The sequence below is a fragment of the Sinocyclocheilus rhinocerous genome, unplaced genomic scaffold (genome assembly GCF_001515625.1).
Source record: "Sinocyclocheilus rhinocerous isolate Xijiao unplaced genomic scaffold, SAMN03320098_v1.1 scaffold20, whole genome shotgun sequence".
Lineage (NCBI taxonomy): Eukaryota > Metazoa > Chordata > Actinopteri > Cypriniformes > Cyprinidae > Sinocyclocheilus > Sinocyclocheilus rhinocerous.
In genome coordinates, this window is record NW_015640468.1 from 271,737 (window position 1) to 293,785 (window position 22,049).

Below are 22,049 nucleotides of genomic sequence, written 5' to 3' on the forward strand. Positions count from 1 at the left end.
TCCTGTTGGTGTGCCTCCAGGAACAGGGTTGGGAAACACTGGCTGCATCCAAAATCGCATACTTCCCTACTATATATAGTCTGTGAAAAGGAGTATGTGACAAAAGAAGTATGTCCAAATTCACAGTACTAATAAAAAAGCAGGCAAAAAGTATTTGGATGACCTACTGCTTCTGTCGAGATTCTTCAGTGTGCATACAGTGTACACTTTACTGTTCCATGGGGCCACGGGAGAGGATTTGTGAATGGCAGTGAAGCGATGCAACTGATGCTAGACAGTGACGACATGACGAATATAGTAAGTCATGATTACATTCATACTATACATACTTATTTAGCAGTCATGACGTAATTACTTATTGAAAAACGTACCTACTCAAAAGAGTATGCGACATGTCCTTGCCTAATGGAAAAAAAAGCCTAAAATGTCCGGATTTTCCCCTATTGACATGCTTTGTATTTTTGAAAGTTTCGCATACTGATAACAACTTCGTCAAAACAATCCTCCTTCACACATATAAGCAAATGGGACTAAAAATGCTGTATTATTCATGTCAGGCCAGTTTATATATTTGCATTTGCATTTACATTTACGTTTACTTTTATTCATTTGGCAGATGTTTTTTTATCCAACGTGACTTACAGTTGAGGAATACAACAAGTGATTTATCATAAGATGGCAAAACACGAGAAGTGCTTATTATACAAAGTTTCATTCTTCATTCAAAATAGTAAAAGCAAGGACAGGAAGTGATAAAGGATAATAATCAAATAGAAAAAGTGAAGGCATAGAATTTTTTTTTTTTGTTTCTTTAGGAGGATGCAGTTAGATGCTCATGGAAGAGATGAGTTTTGAGTTGTTTCTTGAAGATTGTGAGGGATTCGGCTGTTCAGATGGAGTTAGTTTGGACGGTGAAAGAAAACGTCCTTGAGAGTGATTTTGTGCCTCTCTGCGATGGGACCACAAGCCACCACTCGTTTACCGACCGCAGGCTTCTGGAGGGGATGTAGACTAACAGGGCACACACTGACACCTGATAGTCATCTCACTGATTATAAACACCTCTGAACAGATGGACTCTAATTTCACCTTCAAATTAACAGCTAATCCTAGAGATTCACATACTTTTACCACTCACAGATAATTTGGATACCTCTCCTCCCCAAGTCACCTTGAAAAACCTACCTGTGAGGTAAGACTCAAACCAGTGGCGTGCAGTTCCGGTGATAAAAGAGGGTGGACAGAAGGATTTGATTATTAACCATGTCACACACAGCAGATAAATTGAGCAGAATGAGAACTGCAGATTTGGACTCAGCTCTTGCACTCTGTAGCGCTTCAGTGACTGACAGCAAGGCAGTTTCAGTTGAATGGCCACCTTTAAATCCAGATTGGTTATTGTCCAGCTGATTGTTCTGTGAGAGGAAGGAAGACACTTGGTTGAAAACAACGTGTTCATGTGATTTTGCTATTAAAGGGAGGAGAGACACAGGCCTGTAGTAGTTTTCAACAAGTGAGGTGCCTAGTGTAGGTTTTTTTAAGCAGTGGGGTTACCCGAGCCTGCTTGAATGCGGTGGAAAAAATGCCTGAGAGAAGAGATGTGTTGATGATGTATGTGAGTGAAGGCAGAAATGCAGGGGAAATAGCTTGTAGGTGATGTAAGGGGATTGGGTCTAGAGGGCAGGTGGTAGGGTGGCTGGAGAGAATAAGTTTAGAGACTTCATCTTCTGTAAGAGCTGCTGTGATTTTCTGGGTGAGTGGAGCTGAGAACTGACTGCTGATGGATATGGTTTTCTTTGTGAAGTAATTAGCTAAATTAGCAACAAGACTTTCTTGATGGTATTTCACTCTTCCCTCAAGGTTTTACATGATTCCCAAGAGACAACCAAATAAAAAGGCCCAGGCCTTACCTCAGAATGCTGGTCTTTGTTGCAGTGCATGCTGGGATTTGTTTTGTTTCACTAGTCGTCTCTTAGATAGTTCACGTAAAAATAAAAATTCTGTCATCCTTTACTTACCCTCATGTCATTCTAAACCTATATAACTTTCTTTCTTCTGTGAAATATATAAAAGATATTTTGAATAATGTTTCCAATGTTTTTGTCTATTCAAAGTGGCGTCCAAAATAATTTAATAACAGTAACAATAAAAATATCTTCTATGGCATCATGTTCATTCCCAAAAGAGTTTCATAAGGAAAGAATTGTAGTATCTGTCATGTATTCCTGTCATTGTCAAGGAAAAGATTATCATCTAGAAATTGTTAGTTAGTTTGTTTGTTTAGATATAAGCAAACTGTAACCAATTATATTCTCATTACATAAGAAAATGTAGAGAATGTGGGGATTGCCAAAAAAAGAACTGGAAAAAAAGTGGCGTCCTTTAACAGGACTGGGCTAATTGTGTTCTCACACCTACACATGAATTCCACGCTTTATAGAAATAGCATAGTTTACACTACTGAAATAGTTTACAAACATTTTGCGATCCTTCCAATTTCAAACTTCCTTTCCTGGGAAAAGTCACTGATACTCTTATACAATACAGTGAGAAATCAAGTTTCACTGAGTATACCCATATGATCATGGGGTTAAACTGACAAAAAAAAATGGTTTATAAAATATTTTCACTCAGAAATTGCTAGTAAATTTCACAATTACAAAGAAATGGCAAGTTACATTGAATTAAACATCAAATTTTAAAGTAGAAAACTGAAATAGTATTTTATTGTAAAACAAACTTCAAAAATCATTGTTTTATTTACAACTTTGAAAAATAATTACATTGTACACATAATGTTTAATTGTCTATTTATATAAATAATAAAACCAGTTTTGGTTTAATAATAATAAAAATCATTTACAGTAGACAGTAAAGGCATACTACTAGGTTATCCGGCACTAATATGCATAATGTTTTAAACTTTTTTGGGTTTAATTATTTATATTTAAATTTAAACGCTGTAGTGGGGAGCTGGGGGAAGAAGTTGACCATTGGCATAAAATTAAATTTCATGAACAAATTAAATGTATATACAAACTTTCATTTGTAGCAGATAAATGAAAATGTCATCACAGTTTGATTTTTATTTTGTATAGAATATTAGCAAGTGGCCTGGTATCAACAAGTGCATTTATTTTAAAGAAACAGCACAAGCTTGTTATTTATTTATTTATTTAGAAATAAAAAAAGTGTTCAAAACTAAAACAAAATCTATTTGGACACTTTAAATGTTGGTCAAACATTAGAGGAAAATGTTCATAGTTAATATGATGACTTCAAACGTATACAGCCACTAAAAATTAGAGACAAGCTGTTGCTATCTTTTGTAATCTAATTTAATGATAAGTGTCATAAAGTGCCCATATACTGCCCATTTAATATTTGAAAACAAATCACATTTGAATTGTGCACTTAAAGTACATATTATATAAACAGAAGAATATTGAAGTAATATCCATGACAAAACTATTTCATCATTATTCTCACTATATCAAATATTCCTGATGTTGCTAGTATTAAAGTATGGGGAATCCCCACAGACTGTATTTGCGGCACAAACAGAGTACAGGCCTTGTAGTGTCACATATCCTTACCCGCTCTGACACCTACACACAGTTCAGTGACATGCAGAGTCACGGTTTCACTCATACAAGTTACGGTTTTGTTCAATTGCAATAAAGGGAAGTACTTTGATTAAATCAAACAATCGGCACCGTAGGTGTGCATTTCCTCAAAAAGCGAAACAATGTTTAAAATCCAGAGCATTTAGTTACTGTAAGTGAAGTTTCTACATTCATTCACAATGCTTTTTAAACTAATCTTAAAACCTTTTGATCTGGTTACATGCCTTTCTTAATAATAAGTTCACGTTTGGGTCAATGACAACTAGAGTGAAAAGGAAAAATGCTTTAAAAAATGTATTTCAAATTGAAAGTTGTACACTTTGTATTCATGTTGGTTTCACGTATTTTTGAAAAACTGCTACAAATTTCAAGTTTAGTCAACATTACACCACAAATGCTGTTGACTTAACTTAGTCTAAAGGAATAGATCAAGCAAAATGAAAATTCTGTCAATTACTCACATAATGCCGTAACCTGTAGGACAATAGCGTGAGTAAATGACAGAATACCTTATACTAACTTATTGAGCCAATTTTATTTTTTATCTACTGAAGTAATTTAGAAATCTATTTATTAATGTCACTGTTGGTACTACAGAGGAGAAATCCAATTATAATCCAGACTTATTTACAGATTTTTTCCCCTTTACTTTTACAACATTTTCAGTAACGTCAGGGGAGCTGTGTTTATTTCCTGTCATTCATTTCTAATTTCCTGTGTTTGCTCATTCAAATACACCCCCCAGTCCCCCATACAATATTCACAGTAAACTGCACTGTTATTTTAAATATATTAAAATATAACACTTCATGGCATATAGTAGCAGTTATCAAAGTGTTTGCAAACGCAACCCAGAGAGTGTCTAGTCTGCTACAGCAGGATGTGATTGCATCACACTTTACAGTGTTGACTCATGTGCTTGAAATCCTTTTCATGCCATACCACACTAGAAAGGGAGTGTCGCTTTTACAAGTCACAACTTTATAATTACTCAGTTCACCATGTCAGGCAATGTAAGCCTTTATCAGACAGGAAGTACTGTATATCTGTGGGTGTGTCAGTATATATGTGTAAAGCTTTAAAAAGTAAATTAAAAACACTAAAGGTCCAAATGTTTTTACTCACTCACAGTATTAATAAGCCTTCAATTTACAATGCATCAGAATGCATAATAAGAAATAAGACTGTCATTGGACGCAGAAATGTTCAAAGATAACTCTAAACAAATATTCTATTAACATCACTGGATTGAACATTCCATCATAAAAAAAAACTTGCCTGACAGCATTGTTAGATTCCAGTGTTTCCAGTCATGACTATGCAAAGATTTGATTTCAAAAACAGTATCACAGCTATTAAACTATTTCTTGTTGTGATTTTAAATCTGTATTTAACCTCAGAATGATGAGAATTGGGGGGCCCGTTCGCCGCGGGGCTCCTTCAAGCATGGGGCCCCGTGCGACCGCACCAGTTACACGCCCTTAAGGACAGCCCTGTGCACACCCCATCTTTCCCCAGTAATTTATAACAAAGTTTGACATTTTATAGATGGCATTTTACAATAATAGGATAATTAAGTTTATTAACAATCAAATGTGATATTTCAGCACACTCACCCATCCACTGTAATGATGCCTGCTATGACTGATTTTCCATTTGAGGATTGACAAGTAGTGACTAATGATTGTATTGCATTGAAAAAAACACTCCAGTATTGAAATACTTTCATTATGACTATGATTAAGTTATTAAAGGCAGCAGTCACACAGGATATGCTGTTGCTTTTTTTCATAAAATAATACATTCTGTTCTACATTCATTTCTACATTCTGTTCTACATTCATTTCTAAGGTCTCTAAATGATCAGAATGATCAAAACTTTGCTGAAACTTTGTCGTTGTAAATAATTTTCTATATGCCTTTTGTCGTCTGATTGATGGTTTATTCTTAGCAAGGCCTTTTAGTATGATTCTAAAAATGTCCCCCACTTTTGATTTTTATCAAAGAAACGTAACTTTTATATTGTTAGCAATATGTCAAGACAAACACTTACTGGACTGAAGCAACTTAGGTTATTATCCATATATAATTTTAAAATCATGTTCAAATGTATCAGATTTGATACAACAGGCTTTTGAGAAATGTTTATTTGTACATCTCTCAAATCTCATTGGACTGGACTGGATTATATATTTTGCCCCCACAATACAAAATACAGGGCATTGATTATAAATCAAATATGATCTTACTAAGGCATATTATTGGGAGAAATAGTGACATGATATATGCCTTTTATGTAAGTAGTTTGTAAATGTACAAGCGGTCACAGTGAGTTAGGGCAAGGATAGTAGATGAGGCAGGGGTTTGAATGCACGTGGTCTTTATTAAACTGAACAAAACACTCTGGATCAAAGGAAACCACAGAAGAATAGCAAACCAACCAACACCCTGCACAGATAAGAACCGACAACTGAAGACCCAATGGTATAAATGCAGATTAAATTAGAGAACAGGTGTACAACAATAGGTAACTATGGAAACAAACGAGAACACACGAGTAGAAACTGACTTTCTTTCTTCTGTGGAACATAATAGAAGATATAGGCAACTCAGGAACAACATACAGGAAGAATGAACTCAGAAACAATAGAACCAAATGAACAGAGTCCTAGAACAGAAACCAAACATGACGCAACCTATCAGAATTAGGTGGGTGGTACATGTCAAAGTCACATCTGAAAGATTACCAGGACATAAGGTTTAAGTTTTTTTTTTTTAGCAATTTGAGCTACAGTATAGCTCTTTTCTGTGATGGGACTAGACAGACCTTGGGTGTCCATGACTCTTAAGACTGGTTCACGTTGTTCCAACTACTGCATGCCAGGAAAATCCCACAAGACTTGTTTTTTTTTTTAGGTGCTCTGACTCAGTCGTCTAGCCATGACTGGTCTTCAATGCCAACAGGACTGCTCACGAACCAGTTAATTGTTGAATTAGTCTCTTTTCTCTTTCTGTTTTTTTTTTTTAGTATAAACCAAACTGAACATGCATTTTTCCTTCCAATGTAAATATATAATTAAAACCACTTAACTGGTCCTCAATGTCAACTGGGCTGCTTACTAATCAGATAATTGTAGTTTAGTCTCTTATCTGTCAGACAGTAATTCTGAAGCAAATGCCATTAGAGCAGTTTCTATGAGGGCTAATGCACTAATGATAAGGTGTTATTTAACAACAATAAACCATTTGTCTCTAGTGTGTAAATACACTGTACTGTATATAGACATTTTCTAATGCTGCATAAATTTAATGTCTAAAATATTATTCTTAAATTAAATATCTGCCAAACTGTTGTTTTGAAGTGGTTGTCTGAAATATCACAGAAAAAAAGACCTGATATACTGTAAAAATCCAGAAAAATATTTTGAATCTTTTTAGACAAAGACAGCTCATTGTAATAGTGTTTATTGATTCTTTGTGGTCAACAAAATAATGTAATTATGAAGATGTATCCAAATACATAAAATGATCTTTCATGCAAATCATTACGAAGGTCATATTTGGTGATTGCAAACCCTTTTAATACAAAGTAACTTATAGCTTACTAATTCCAATGACAGCACCCATGAGTCCATGACACACCTCAATACAAGGTATTGATCATTCTCTTCACTCCGTAATGTTACTGAACCTGTACATGTTGCATTAACAGCCCAAATCCTTAATCAATTATTACATACACAAGCATATAGGTTTACAACGGCATAAACATTATTACATGTTTTTTTTTTACCAAATTTAATCAAAATGAAACAAAAATAAAACTTAATTACAAAATTAAAATTATTCCACAGTTGTAGTGCTTAAAATTGTAGCTTTTAAAACCCAAGCACCAAATTCAATCAAAATGAAACAAAAATAAAACTTAATTACAAAATTAACATTTTTCCACAGTTGTAGTGCTTAAAATTGTAGCTTTTAAAACCCAAGCCAATGCCTGTTTTGTCCCCAGCTGTGAAGCAGAAAAGTCTTCTCTTACAAAAGAAAATACCAAAAATAATACTATGGTATTAGCAAGTTGTTTAACACATACCATGGAAGCACCACGATATTCTTGAAAACGACACTAGAGGGAATGAATTTCACTACCATAGTTTATATCAAAGTACTCTAGTATTACCATGTGACACCATTAATGTACCACAGTATTTTTTGGTAAGGGCTTTCATCTGTACATGGCTATGCTACTGATTATAGCATAAATATATCTGAGATCCAAATTATTCTGCTAACAAAAGGAGAATCGGTTTAGACAGATGAATATGGTACTTCATGGCAGCCCTTTTGATCCTTATTCAAAGCTACAGAAGAAATTGTCTTTTTGTTTTTTGTATTCGCCGTATCCTCACGGGGTAAAATGTGGATACACCACAAAGACAGTTTTTTGCACAAATTTATCTCCAACATCAATGAGGTTCAGATTCTTGGACCACACCTTGAGTCTGTCCCCAGAGTTGAGATAAAAAATACCTTCAGAAAACAGACTTTTCCTCCAGTGTGTAATGTTCACTGTTTCGCAGTGGGTGAGCAGGGGCAGGTGTCCAGGATATCCGTCAGTATAATGATGAATATCATGTTGCAGAAATATTTCATCCCTTTCTGGCTTATCACTGAATTTTCTGTACGTAATCTGCAGAGAAACCTTGTATGTTCCGTCATGAAGGACTTTCAGAGATTCATTATCGTCATCCAAGATGAAGTATCTGGTATGGGTTGGTGACGAATACTCTGGTGTATCCATCCACGGCACAAATCCGTCTTTAGTGAAACGGACATCGTTTTTAACTAGAGAGGAGGGAAATGTGTGAATACACTTGGCAAAAAATATTACACATTCAGTATCTATGAGAATGAAAATTGCCCTAGTGACAGCATTGCACCTTTTTTTTCTAAGAGTGTACATAAGTTGTCTAATTAGGAGTACAACTCTTGCTTACGGTTCATCTTATCTTAATGCTAATTATGTTTTGTATTCATTTCTACTTTTGCATTACATCTTAATGCACTCAGTGTATTACTTCTTACCTGTCAGGCGAATGAAAGATGTGTCTCTTTGTGTCGGGGTCATTTCTTCTCTGCTATGCGATTCAAAATCTTGATGCTGCATTTCTATATGGATAAAAAATATGAGATTTTTTATTATTAGTTCTTTTTATTTGCTTTGGTTCTATTTTCACAAGTAAGATGTACTGTGTATTTTCAAAAATCCAAACTGATCACACTTGTAACACCACTAGTCATTCTTTTAAAAACTGATCTCATGCTTTCATTACAATTACACATGTTTTCAACCAACATAATCATTGTTTCAAAACACACGATTATTGTAATATATATTGAGAGCATTTGATTTAATCACCAAAACACGACAGTATGATCTTCTTTCAATATAGTTCTTTTAACAATCAGTTCATTCGAGAACAATGCAAAATACATGTTTCAAACCACCTCTGTTGCTGAAATAATTACAGTAATACAGGCAATAATTGTCATGTTAGAAAATACACTTACATTACCTAATTTGCATATCTCACATAAAATCCATAATGTTTGTAAAAGTATTTATCCAGTGTTACTGTATCAAAAGGTGTGATGAATGTATGAAATGGCCATAAGGTTTTGTGCTACAACACAAACACAGTTTACTGTCAATCCTCACTGTGCCATATGACTGAATTTATATTGTAGCTGGACTATGAAAGGTGAGTTATAGAGTATCACATGGCATAACGCAATATAAAATGCTATATTTGATGCCATCTGTCTCCCTTCTTCTGATACATCTCTGATCAATTCCTCTCCCTTGTACCATGCGGTGTGTTCACAAATTGCAAAACAGTTTTACAAATAAGGACATCTTCAAAGAGAGGTCTTGGTGATTTTGTCAAGTTTTGCTCACCTCTGGGTACCAGTTTTTCCCCAAAATATGGTTATGTACACACACACACACATTGGTATTCCTATCATTATGACATTCCATTGAAGTAATGGGTTATAACATAACATAGGGTTTACTTGAACCACACACACACACAATTACAAAATAGTGGTTATCATCTAAGATAAATCACTTATAGTGTAAAAATAATTCATTACATTTGGTTATCCCTAAATTGACAACAAGTTCTATAGAAACTATATCTACTGAATCTATATCTATGGACATCTATAGATGCACCAAATGATTCACTGGTTAACCATTAGATGAATTTGATTAAATACAGGTGCATCTCAATAAATTAGAATGTCGTGGAAAAGTTCATTTATTTCAGTAATTCAACTCAAATTGTGAAACTCGTGTATTAAATAAATTCAATGCACACAGACTGAAGTAGTTTAAGTCTTTGGTTCTTTTAATTGTGATGATTTTGGCTCACATTTAACAAAAACCCACCAACAAATTAGAATACTTCATAAGACCAATAAAAAAAAAAATTTTAGTGAATTGTTGGCCTTCTGGAAAATATGTTCATTTACTGTACATGTACTCAATACATGGTAGGGGCTCCTTTTGCTTTAATTACTGCCCCAATTCGGCGTGGCATGGAGGTGATCAGTTTCTGGCTCTGCTGAGGTGGAAGCCCAGGTTTCTTTGACAGTGGCCTTCAGCTCATCTGCATTTTTTGGTCTCTTGTTTCTCATTTTCCTCTTGACAATACCCCATAGATTCTCTATGGGGTTCAGGTCTGGTGAGTTTGCTGGCCAGTCAAGCACACCAACACCATGGTCATTTAACCAACTTTTGGTGCTTTTGGCAGTGTGGGCAGGTACCAAATCCTGCTGGAAAATGAAATCAGCATCTTCAAAAAACTGGTCAGCAGAAGGAAGCATGAAGTGCTCCAAAATTTATTGGTAAACGGGTGCAGTGACGTTGGTTTTCAAAAAACACAATGGACCAACACCAGCAGATGACATTGCACCCCAAATCATCACAGACTGTGGAAACTTAACACTGGACTTCAAGCAACTTGGGCTATGAGCTTCTCCACCCTTCCTCCAGACTCTAGGACCTTGGTTTCCAAATGAAATACAAAACTTGCTCTCATCTGAAAAAAGGACTTTGGACCACTGGGCAACAGTCCAGTTCTTCTTCTCCTTAGCCCAGGTAAGACGCCTCTGACGTTGTCTGTGGTTCAGGAGTGGCTTAACAAGAGGAATACGACAACTGTAGCCAAATTCCTTGACACGTCTGTGTGTGGTGGCTCTTGATGCCTTGACCCCAGCCTCAGTCCATTCCTTGTGAAGTTCACTCAAATTCTTGAATCGATTTTGCTTGACAATCCTCATAAGGCTGCGGTTCTCTCGGTTGGTTGTGAATTACAGTAATACAGGCAATAATTGTCATGTTAGAAAATAGACTTACATTACCTAATTTGCATATCTCACATAAAATCCATAATGTTTGTAAAAGTATTTATCCAGTGTTACTGTATCAAAAGGTGTGATGAATGTATGAAATGGCCATAAGGTTTTGTGCTACAACACAAACACAGTTTACTGTCAATCCTCACTGTGCCATATGACTGAATTTATATTGTAGCTGGACTATGAAAGGTGAGTTATAGAGTATCACATGGCATAACGCAATATAAAATGCTATATTTGATGCCATCTGTCTCCCTTCTTCTGATACATCTCTGATCAATTCCTCTCCCTTGTACCATGCGGTGTGTTCACAAATTGCAAAACAGTTTTACAAATAAGGACATCTTCAAAGAGAGGTCTTGGTGATTTTGTCAAGTTTTGCTCACCTCTGGGTACCAGTTTTTCCCCAAAATATGGTTATGTACACACACACACACATTGGTATTCCTATCATTATGACATTCCATTGAAGTAATGGGTTATAACATAACATAGGGTTTACTTGAACCACACACACACACAATTACAAAATAGTGGTTATCATCTAAGATAAATCACTTATAGTGTAAAAATAATTCATTATATTTGGTTATCCCTAAATTGACAACAAGTTCTATAGAAACTATATCTACTGAATCTATATCTATGGACATCTATAGATGCACCAAATGATTCACTGGTTAACCATTAGATGAATTTGATTAAATACAGGTGCATCTCAATAAATTAGAATGTCGTGGAAAAGTTCATTTATTTCAGTAATTTAGACAAATGTATTAAACTGAATGAGAAGACATGCAAATTAAAAGTTTAATAGTAAGAGCTTTATGAAAGGCATTTACTGTGAATGATATTAGTATTACAAGTTTTGAAAATTTAATAGTTACTTGTGAAAAAAAAATATATATAGTAAAAAGCAAATAAAAGAAACTGTCATATGAATTTCCATAGTCATGCTGTATATACTGTATGATGGTACAATAAAGAGGAAAACTTTACTTAAGGACCAATTCTCATTATTAACTAGCATGCAAATTACTAGCATATTGGCTGTTTATTAGTACTTATAAAGTACATAGTAATGCCTTATTCTGTTTGACCATATTTTAGATACATTAATTCTACCCCCTACTTAAACTTAACTTCCTAACTAACTAATAAGAAGCAAATATTGAAACTATTGAGGCAAAAGTCATATAGTGAGAACTGGACCTTAAAATAAAGTTTGACCCTGAATTCAATATTCACAAAAAAAAAAAAAAAAGATTTAGTAGTAAATAATGACCTTACCAAATTTAGATGCCTCCTTAGTTCCGTTTTCCTATGAAAAGAGAGCAAATGTAAACAGTTTAATACACACACAATGAATCCTAAAATTAACCAATGCATTGATTCTCTCGGTCATACCTGCATGTTTCATTCCCCACCCCCCATTAGGGCTATTATTGAGTAATCACATAGAGAGCAGCATATTTTTTCCCATTACACTTGTGACTATGTATTATTATGTATTTATTTATTAGATTATAGCACTTATTCCTTTTCTTTTAGTCATTATCCTGTTAGTCATTATCATATTCCACTGCTACTGGTAACAATGCAAATAATTTGCCACTGAATTCTATGTGCATCAGCTATTCACTTTCGACCAGTATGCAATCCGGTCACTGGCTACTTGTCCTAGTTTTACTAGTAACTTATTTCTTACTACAAGTGACTATACTACTAGGGACAATAGTTATTAGCAGTTATTTCAGGCTCAGCTATTACCTATGAATTATAATCCAATTAACACTAGTAAGATTTTAATCTTAACAAAAAATTATAATAAGAAAAACAAATAGGCTAAATCAGTAAAATCGATCGGTATAGATAGGTCTACTCGTCTCACAACTAAGGTATTGGCATATAATAAATAGTCTCTATTGGTAAACTTAAGTAAATAAAAAAAAAGTCAAACAAATAAAGAGTTGGTCATATAACACACATTTTATATTTTATGCAATCTATGTTTAAACGGTTATAACATACTGTAATGTAGTGTTGCCATGAATGCATATTAAATGAACTCGTATCCGTTGCAAAGGTTTCTAAAGCAATGAGAAACTTGATGGGGTCGGTGAGCAGTAACGTGATTGTTTGACGCTGGCTTACCGTGCAGGTCGGCGGGAACGCGTGATACAGGAGCGTGAACAGGCAGCAGCTGAAGCAGAGGAGCACGCTGATGGACTGGATTAAACACACCTGTCGCCGCAGTGAGTAGTACTTTGTCCTCAAACGGCTCACGGTCTCGGGCTCGGGCTCCATTAAAACTGCGTAGACTTTACAGGCTGCCTCTTCGTTTGCCACCTCCATAACGGACAGTTTAAAAGCGCCGCTCCATGTCCTCGGACTCCTCTATATATACGTATATTTCTCCCACGTGTTTTCTTCAACGCCCCAAACAAACAGCCTACTCGTGGAGTTTCGGCGCTATGAAAACACGAGGCTCTCAGTCCCGTCAATCCAGTGTCGCTTCCTGCTTTGCTGCAAGACCTGCTTGACTCCGAGCCAAATTCTTACAGCCTGAGGAAATAAACAATTAGACATTTCGTCATAGCTAGTAAGTGAGTGTTCTAAGCTGTAAAGCAGTGGTTCTCCACCTTTAATGAGCCAGCAGCCTTCTAGTTATTATCCAGGTCCAACACCCTCAGCAAGAATAAAAAAAATCCTGATAACCTGACAACCCCATGTCATCCAAGATGTTAATGTCTTTCTTTCTTCAGGCGAAAAGAAATTAAGGTTTTTGAGGAAAACATTCCAGGATTTGGTGGACTCGAGTGGTCTTCAATGGTGGTCAATGATGTTGAAGGTCCAAATTACACTTTCAATGCAGCTTCAATGGTCTCTACACGATCCCAGTCAAGGAATAAGGGTCTTATCTAGCGAAACGATCGGTCATTTTCTAAAAAAAAAAAATTCAAATTTATATACTTTTTAACCACAAATGCACATCTTGCACTAGCTCGACTTTACGTAGTCACATTGGAAAGGTCATGCACAGTCAGCTCTTTGTCTGTGTACTCCGGTTCAGAAAGGTAGGGTAGAGCAAAAAACTCCATCTCATTTTCTCCTCCAACTTCAAAATTGTCTGACATCGTTGTTTTACCTTTTTTTTTTTTTTTTGTAAAGGGCGTTTAACTTAAGTCTTTGCACGTTCGCTTTGTAATGCGTGAAGTCGAGCTAGTGCAAGACAAGCATTTGTGGTTAAAAAGTTATATAAATTTTTGTTTTTTTATAGAAAATGACCTTCAACCCGTTGGCCACCATTGAAGTCCACTATATGGAGAAAAATCCTTGAACGTTTTCCTCATAAACCTTAATTTCTTTGCGACTGAAGACAAAAAGACATGAACATCTTGGATGACATGGGGGTGAGTAAATTACCGGAATTTTTTATTCTGGAAGTGAACTTATCCTTTAATGTTTATTAACTTTTTTTTTTTTTCTCTCTTCAATTCTCTTTTGTTTTTGGAAAGCTGGTAAAACCTGTGTGAGCAAAGTCAGTAGGTTTTAGTCCAATGCAATAAAATTTTTGGAAAAAAGCAATTAGATTACTGTTTTATTTTTCAAGAAGTTCCAGATCACTTCAGTAAGACATTTGTCCTTTGTTCGCTTCATTTTACCATGGATTTGTTTTTAAACAAGACACACCCCGATGATGATATAGTATTATTATTGGATCCAGCAGCAATGTTGCAACACACAAGTGTGAGTAATAGAGTTTTATCATGTGTCATACTGAGTATTTATTCGTTTTTAACCAAAATGACCCATGTTGTTTTCAGAGTACATCACAGCAGTGTCCATCTATTATTTTAATATGCAAAACTGTTAGCCAATCATAGCAGTGGGCATTTACTTCCAAGTACAGAAAATAGCCTATTACTTCTAAATTATGATGTTTTTGATGTAAAAATCCACAATTGATCATCTTCTGCAGAGGTGGTCTTTCCTCACACTATAACGTCATACTAAATTGAAATACGAAACAAAAGAGGATTTCTCAAATCATGACTTTTTAAAGAATACTTTCCAGGAAAGCACCAATAAGCATGTGAGATGATTAAAGTGATGCTTTGCTTCATAAGCACCACTCAGAAGTTTAAATACAATACTTTCTCAAGCCAACATAATTTAAAAAAATTTGAACATTTACCTGACAACTTGATATTTACAAACAATACCCTTGTCCTCAGAACACACAATACAGTTGACTCTTGCCTGAATGTAACCTTGTGTTGTTTAAAATGTAAGTTATCCAAAATATTTACCAGTGTAACGTATTTATGAAACACTATCATAGCCACAGATTAGTCCCACATTTAGTCCCAAAAAAAATCAAAAACCAAAAACACTGGCCAACTTGCTAGATGCGTAAATACTTTTATATTACATCAAAACTTTAAATTAAAACCTCTAACAGAATCATTTTGCAGCAGCACATAGAACTTCTATACTCTGGAAGAAGATTGTGGAAAAATGGTATAGAAATGGCACAAGGCCAGGAATGATACACATTGCCAGGCATGTGGGTTTTAGGTATGTAGAACAGTCAAACAACTGTTGCCAAGAGAAAGTTCTGACAAAATGTGGATTGCATTATTGCAAACAGCTTGTTTGGATAAAGCTTCAAAACTGTGGTGTCAAATTGCCTATTGTTTGTCTAGTGCAGAAAAAAGAAATGTGAATAATTTTTGTGAGTAATGACATTTCCCCCTCCTTTCATTGGAAGGGTTTTGGTAACTTGTAGGGAAATCTCTTTCTTACATCTCTCCGAAGCACTTTGAGCTATGGTTTATTCTGTTTAGTTTGTGAGGATTATTGTTTTTGCAAGTCCACATTAAACGTACAAAAACTTAAAAAATAAAAGTGCCTTGCTTTTGTCTGAGGTTCCTTTTTTCTGCAATTATTCATTAAACATCTCCCGTTTTACTATCACTTTGACTGTTTGGGCACGTGGCTGTCATTATGTTTGACACAATCAGGATATAATCTCGGCCCAGACTTTCCATTTAGCTACTGGAAGCTTACACCAATCTTGCATAAAAGGAATGCTGCTTTTCAGCTATTTTCCATCCTTGTTGTATTTCAAAGTGTTTCTTATGTTTAGATAAAAAAAAATATCCAAACATGAGTGCATGAGGTAGGTCATGCATTCATAGCATTCTTGTTGCTATCCGAGTCATGTCTGAAGGTTTAATTGATAGTTTCAAAAACATAATGATATACACAGATCGCTCACACTCAACTTCATGCCTCATTTGTTACAAAGTGTTCCAGCTATTCATTGCAACTCAGAACATGGTGATACATTTAACTCTTAAAATAGCAAAATAAAATCCCCTTTATTGGACCCAAGAGGGTTAGTACAGACAGACACAATGAAAAATGTAGATGTATCATTATCAAGGCTCTTTACTCGTGGTTTATTGAAGTGATTCAACACTGTGTAAATGTCAAATATTGCCATAAAATGATTTTTCTCAACCACATAGATCTCCAACTGACTGTGCATACTTGGTAAATTTTTTCTTGCCTTTACTATTCTGCAGTAAATTGTTGATTCAGTCTGTATGAGTATGAAAAATGGTGGTGGGACACACACTTTCGGTGACGCTTTCTGTAGGTTGCATAGTTATGTCTGTAGGTGGAGACAAATGACTGAGTCAAGTTGAATCGTTCACTCAATAGATTCATTACTGATTCATTCAGGAATCAAACACCATCACTGTTGCTTTGTTTTGAGCTTTTTAGGTTGCCAGTAATTGTCTAAAATGTAAGTTACTCAATATTAATGTTTTTGCTTAATGTTTTGTGATACATTAATTATTAATTTCAGGATTGATTAAAAGAGCATTCAAAAACAGCATTTATTTAAAATAAAATCCTTTGGAACATTATAAATGTCTTTGTTGACACTTATGATAAATTTAATATGTCCTTGCTGAATAAAAGTATTAATTTCCTCTACCGAACAACAGCACTGTTGCTCATGTGATAAGTTGATGTTAAGTAATATACTGCATCTGGATTTGAAAAAGAGTTGTCCAATTAACTGTCAGTTTACAGTGTTTTCTCTTTTTTGTAGCCGTCACGGACATACTTTAGGTGCACAAAATATGCTTGATAGGCCTGTAAACGAAAGCAATTTAATGATTTAAAAATGATTCACATGTACATTCACCTCAGCCAGGAAACAATCCACGCATCCATCTTTGATCATAATCAGTCGATAGCATTCAGTCATATCAGTATAAAGATTCCAGACAAATGGCCGTCATCCAGCAGCTCTCGCGTAAAAGAAGGGTTGGGTCAGAATTACTCTTGGCTGAGCTGGACAGAGCTGCACCCTCGAGGAACTAAGGCTCTCCTGAATATGAAAACTTCCAACAGGCTAATTTGATTCAGTTCTTTGTAAAGCTTTTGATTAGCAGTTCAACAGTATTTTTGTGAGCTAGTGGGAAAATACGGTGAAACCAAAACACAGCTGTAGGCTGATCAGGGTTGCAACATAAATTGCAATTTGAAAAATTATGCAAACTATTGTTCTTACAAATGGCATATACAGGTGCATCTCAATAAATTAGAATGTCGTGGAAAAGTTCATTTATTTCAGTAATTCAACTCAAATTGTGAAACTCGTGTATTAAATAAATTCAATGCACACAGACTGAAGTAGTTTAAGTCTTTGGTTCTTTTAATTTTACATTTAACAAAAACCCACCAATTCAATATCTCAACAAATTAGAATATGGTGAAATGCCAATCAGCTAATCTACACACACACACACCAACTATAGTAACAACGACGTGATATGATTGGAATCGCATTCATACTGATTTTTTTTTCCAGCTAATGAATGATAAAAACAATTGACAGCCAATCAAAATCCATCCTGCTTTGAAGAGCTGGAGCATTTTAAGCAGTAGATTACAAAACTGCATCACATGCTTATAATAGACAGAATGTTATTGTGTGTTGGTGCATTGGCTAATGTAGTTATCATTCCTGGTGTGAACAGACCTTTAAAGGTAAAATGTGTAATTTCTGCAAAAATATTGACTATTGCATTTTCCATTGGTCGGTCTAGCAGATAGCCCCACCCAAAACTCACGTGATTAGTTGAGAAGTTGGTGTGTCAGGCCGGTTGGGATGATCAAGCAAACAGAGCAATGTTTTGGTAGCACCACAATTTGTGAAATCAATCTGTAACAAACTCAGAGTTGTCTGTCCACATTAAACTGGGAAAGCGAAGTTATTTTAAACCAATAGTTCACCCAAAAAATAAAATTCTGTCATCAATTCCAAACCAATATGGCACAAAGTAAGTGAAATATTTTGAGAAATGTTTAACTCTTTTGTCCATATAATGAAGATGAATTGGGTCCAAAACATTGTTTTTAAATACCTTCTTTCATGTTCCACAGAAGAAGTCACACAGGTTTGGAGTGACTTGATTTACAGAATTTTCATTTTGGTTTCCCTCTAACATTTAAAAAAGACACACCCCCACAAGCAGTCTGAAAAAGTATCTACCGTCTCATTGAAGAATGTCCTTTGATTCAGTAATCCTTTAATTTCAGTCATTTAACCAGTCAGTAATGAGAAAATACAGTATTTTCCACCGTCATCCCATTGTATACTGTGAGTTATTAACACATAACCTGACTAAATAAATTAGAAAGAAAAAAAGAGGAGAAAATAAGTCTTTGAGGTTGTGCTCACAACTCGGCCTACAGAGTGTGCATTCGGTATGGTACACTGTACAATGCAGCATGAAGATTGAAAAACATCAATAAAATAAGACCACAGGGACAAACACAAATGATAAATAAATAGGAATTAACAAGACAAATTTGAATAGAACACAAACATATACAATAATTCCAACACAGGTCGTTTGTCCAAATCATCAAAATGATCCTGAATCACATTTAAAAGGGTCCTTGCAGACAAATGGAGGAAAAACACACATCGTGTCCACCGTCGTACCTTATAGGTTCCCAAAAACAGTCTTTCCACTTCACAAAGTCCTCTGAACACGCTCCTCCTAGGTCATATTTTGCTTACATGGCTTAATGTGTCAAACGTTTGATCAGTTTTTGTGAAACTATGCAGCAGAATCAATCCAGTCTTTTTGTACATTCCTGCGTAGAATCCAGCTCTACACAGTTAGATCTGAAACTGTTCCCACACACAACACTGGCTCTCTCTCTCTCGCTCTCCCACGCACGCACATACACATCCACCCACTCGCACATAAATACAATAAGGCTGAAACAGGTGCTAGTGGTACAGGTATGACTGTTATGTAGCATGTTCAGTTTGGTACCAATCTGTGACAGGAATCGTATAAAGAGGAAAACGAAGCGAGACTGCATTCCAAAGAAATCCAAAGTCCCGCCATTGTATGAAATAGTATCTGTCAAAGACACACGCACATACGTAAGACTTGAAACTGGCAGTCTTTGTTTCCTTTACAAAAGCATTGCAGACTGACTGAACTTCCTCTGGTTTCCATTGAATATTGCAAAGCCGAAGTGAATTTCCCAGGCGGTGCAATTGACACAGTCTGAAACCTTGTTTGTTTTCTATACAAACAGCAGTTTTAGGTGAACTTATCTTGCCATTTGTATCCAAAGGTCTTTGAGTGTCCTCTGAAATAGTTAAATCCCCATTCATGTATATATCAACTGAAGATTAGCATCCATAAACCCAAACTAACACAGTTTAGAGCTCGTTTAAAGGGTTAGTTCACCAAAAAAAATGAGAATTCTGTCATTAATTACTAACCCTCATGTCGTTCCAAACTCATAAGAGGTTTGTTCATCTTCTGAACACAAATTAAGATATTTTTGATTCAATATGAGAGCTTTCTGACCCTGCATAGACAGCAACGCAACTGAAACACATCATTAAAATTGTCCATGTGACATCAGTGGTTCAACCGTAATTTTATGAAGCTACGAGAATACTTTTTGTGTGCAAAGAAAACAAAAATAGCAACTTTATTCAACAATTAAAGTACTCCCGTGAAAGCCAGCAGAGACTGGCACGGAAGGGAAGAAATTGTTGAATAAAGTCGATATTTTTGTTTTCTTTGCGTACAAAAAGTATTCTCATAGCTTCATAAAATTACGGTTGAACCACTGATGTCACATGGACTATTTTAACGATGTCCTTACTTCCTTTCTGGGCCTTGAATGTTTCAGTTTCTGTCTATGCAGCATCAGAAAGCTCTCGGATTTCATCAAAAATATCTTAATTTGTGTTCCGAAGATGAACGAAGGTCTTACGGGTTTGGAACGACATGAGGGTAAGTAATTAATGACAGAATTTTCATTTTTGGGTGAACTATCCCTTTAAGATGCAATTTATTCGCATTTTATCATTTTTGTGTCCAAGGAGTAACATGTTAATGGCTTGTCCTGTATTTGCTTGAATGCTCTCTGAAATGTTTCAGGAAATATTGTACGTGAAAATGCTTTGCACGAGGATATCACATAGGAAGCAATGCGGAGCTAAATAGTGTGTAGAATCAAATAAAGAAATCAATAATCAAAATTAACAGGATAGTTCGCCGAAAATGAAAATGTGGTACTTTACTCACCCTCATGTCATTCCAAACCTGTTTGACTTTGTTTCTCAGTGTAACACTAAAAAAGTTATTGAAATTGGCCCGATGTTGTTTCGGACCCCACTGACATTCAGTGCCTTCAAAACATCTTCCTTAATGTTCCACTGAAAAAAGAACATCAGGTTGGACATGAGAGTGAGTAAATGATGACAGAATGTCCATTTTTGGCTGAAATGTCCCTTTAAGAAAAGATACAATCGTACCGACAACTTCACGCTTTGTACATGTTGGCGGCAGTAGCGAGTGCTAACTGCCCATTGGCCGCAACCACACACGGCTCCTCCTCCAATAGTCCGTTGGGGTCGGCGTGCGGGATGCTGTCGTGGTAGCTGCTGAAGCTGATGTTGTCCTCCTTCAGCTCAATGGTCCAAAACGGGGCGTTGAGTTTCCTATTGCGGTACTCACGATACGTATACACGCCTCCGACGAAGCCCATGAGGAGAACGACCACCACGATGATGACGGCGAGGATGATGATGTTAAACTGCGTCCAGGACACTACTGTCAGGGCAGAGGCCGTGCTGTTGTGTCCTGAGGAGTCTCCCGTGCCGGACTGAAGGGTCGGTAGGCTTGGATGGGTGGTAGGGGAGGAGGAGAAAGTGAGGAGGCGGGAAGCAGGTGTAGAAGCAACAGAACTTGTGGATTTGGGGATTTCTGTAGTGGAGGTCTTGATGTCTTGAGTTGGGAGGATTCTCACAGCTGAGAGAGAGAGAGTTAATGATTGAAATGGTTAGTGTGTCTAAAGACATGATAAAGGATATAAATGAAAAATGATTAACTTAGAGTTTTAGCTGAACACGTATTCAAGATTAATCGCAAATCAGCTAAGAAACCAAAGAAAATTAGGATTAGGACTGCATGAATAACCGTGTAAAGTTTATCAATTATGAAACAGGTTCAATTCAGTGAAAAGCAGCTCTACAGAATAGAACAATATTGCTGTTATTGTTGAACGCTCCCATTAAAAGCAACATAAATGGGAAATGTATCCTCCAGCACACTCATGACAGCTTGTTATAGTTTGTACAAGATGTCACAATTGTATGGCATTTATAATTTATTTAAAATGTGAATAACTGTTTTGTTTTTCATGCTGCTAAGAGGGTCAGTGTAAAGTTGTCTACTAAATACTTTCATTTAGGAACACAGTTTTTAGCTTTTTTTGTGTGTGTGTATATATATGTATGTATATATATATATATATATATATATATATATATGGATGTGTGATGAGGATCTACGAATAAAACAATGTTGACATGACTTTTTTTAATAAGTAGATCCACATTTTTCTTGTATATTTTTTATCCTTTGAACA

At 35.7% G+C, this 22,049-nt stretch overlaps 2 protein-coding genes across 3 annotated transcripts in view; both read right to left on the reverse strand.

Annotated features, from left to right (window-relative positions):
* Nucleotides 1-7,539: 7,539 nt before the first annotated feature.
* On the reverse strand, nt 7,540-13,703 carry LOC107753160 (uncharacterized). Of its 2 annotated transcripts, none has more exons than XM_016569283.1 (4): nt 13,296-13,703; nt 12,342-12,372; nt 8,712-8,795; nt 7,540-8,471 (listed from the first exon to the last, which is right to left on the reverse strand). In XM_016569283.1, exons 1-4 carry the CDS (start codon nt 13,404-13,406, stop codon nt 8,032-8,034), a joined length of 666 nt encoding a protein of 221 aa, XP_016424769.1. In that variant the 5' UTR covers nt 13,407-13,703; the 3' UTR covers nt 7,540-8,031. The 2 variants fall into 2 exon arrangements, with proteins under 2 accessions (XP_016424769.1, XP_016424768.1); XM_016569282.1 differs by having other exon boundaries at nt 13,206-13,703.
* A 6,948-nt stretch (nt 13,704-20,651) lies between these two features.
* Nucleotides 20,652-22,049, reverse strand: part of LOC107753137 (multiple epidermal growth factor-like domains protein 9) — a 15,416-nt gene continuing 14,018 nt past the window's right edge. The window contains exon 5 of the mRNA XM_016569262.1: nt 20,652-21,430. Within this exon, the coding sequence (XP_016424748.1) occupies nt 20,943-21,430 (488 nt within the window). The 3' untranslated portion in view covers nt 20,652-20,942. The remainder of the gene's footprint in view (nt 21,431-22,049) is intronic.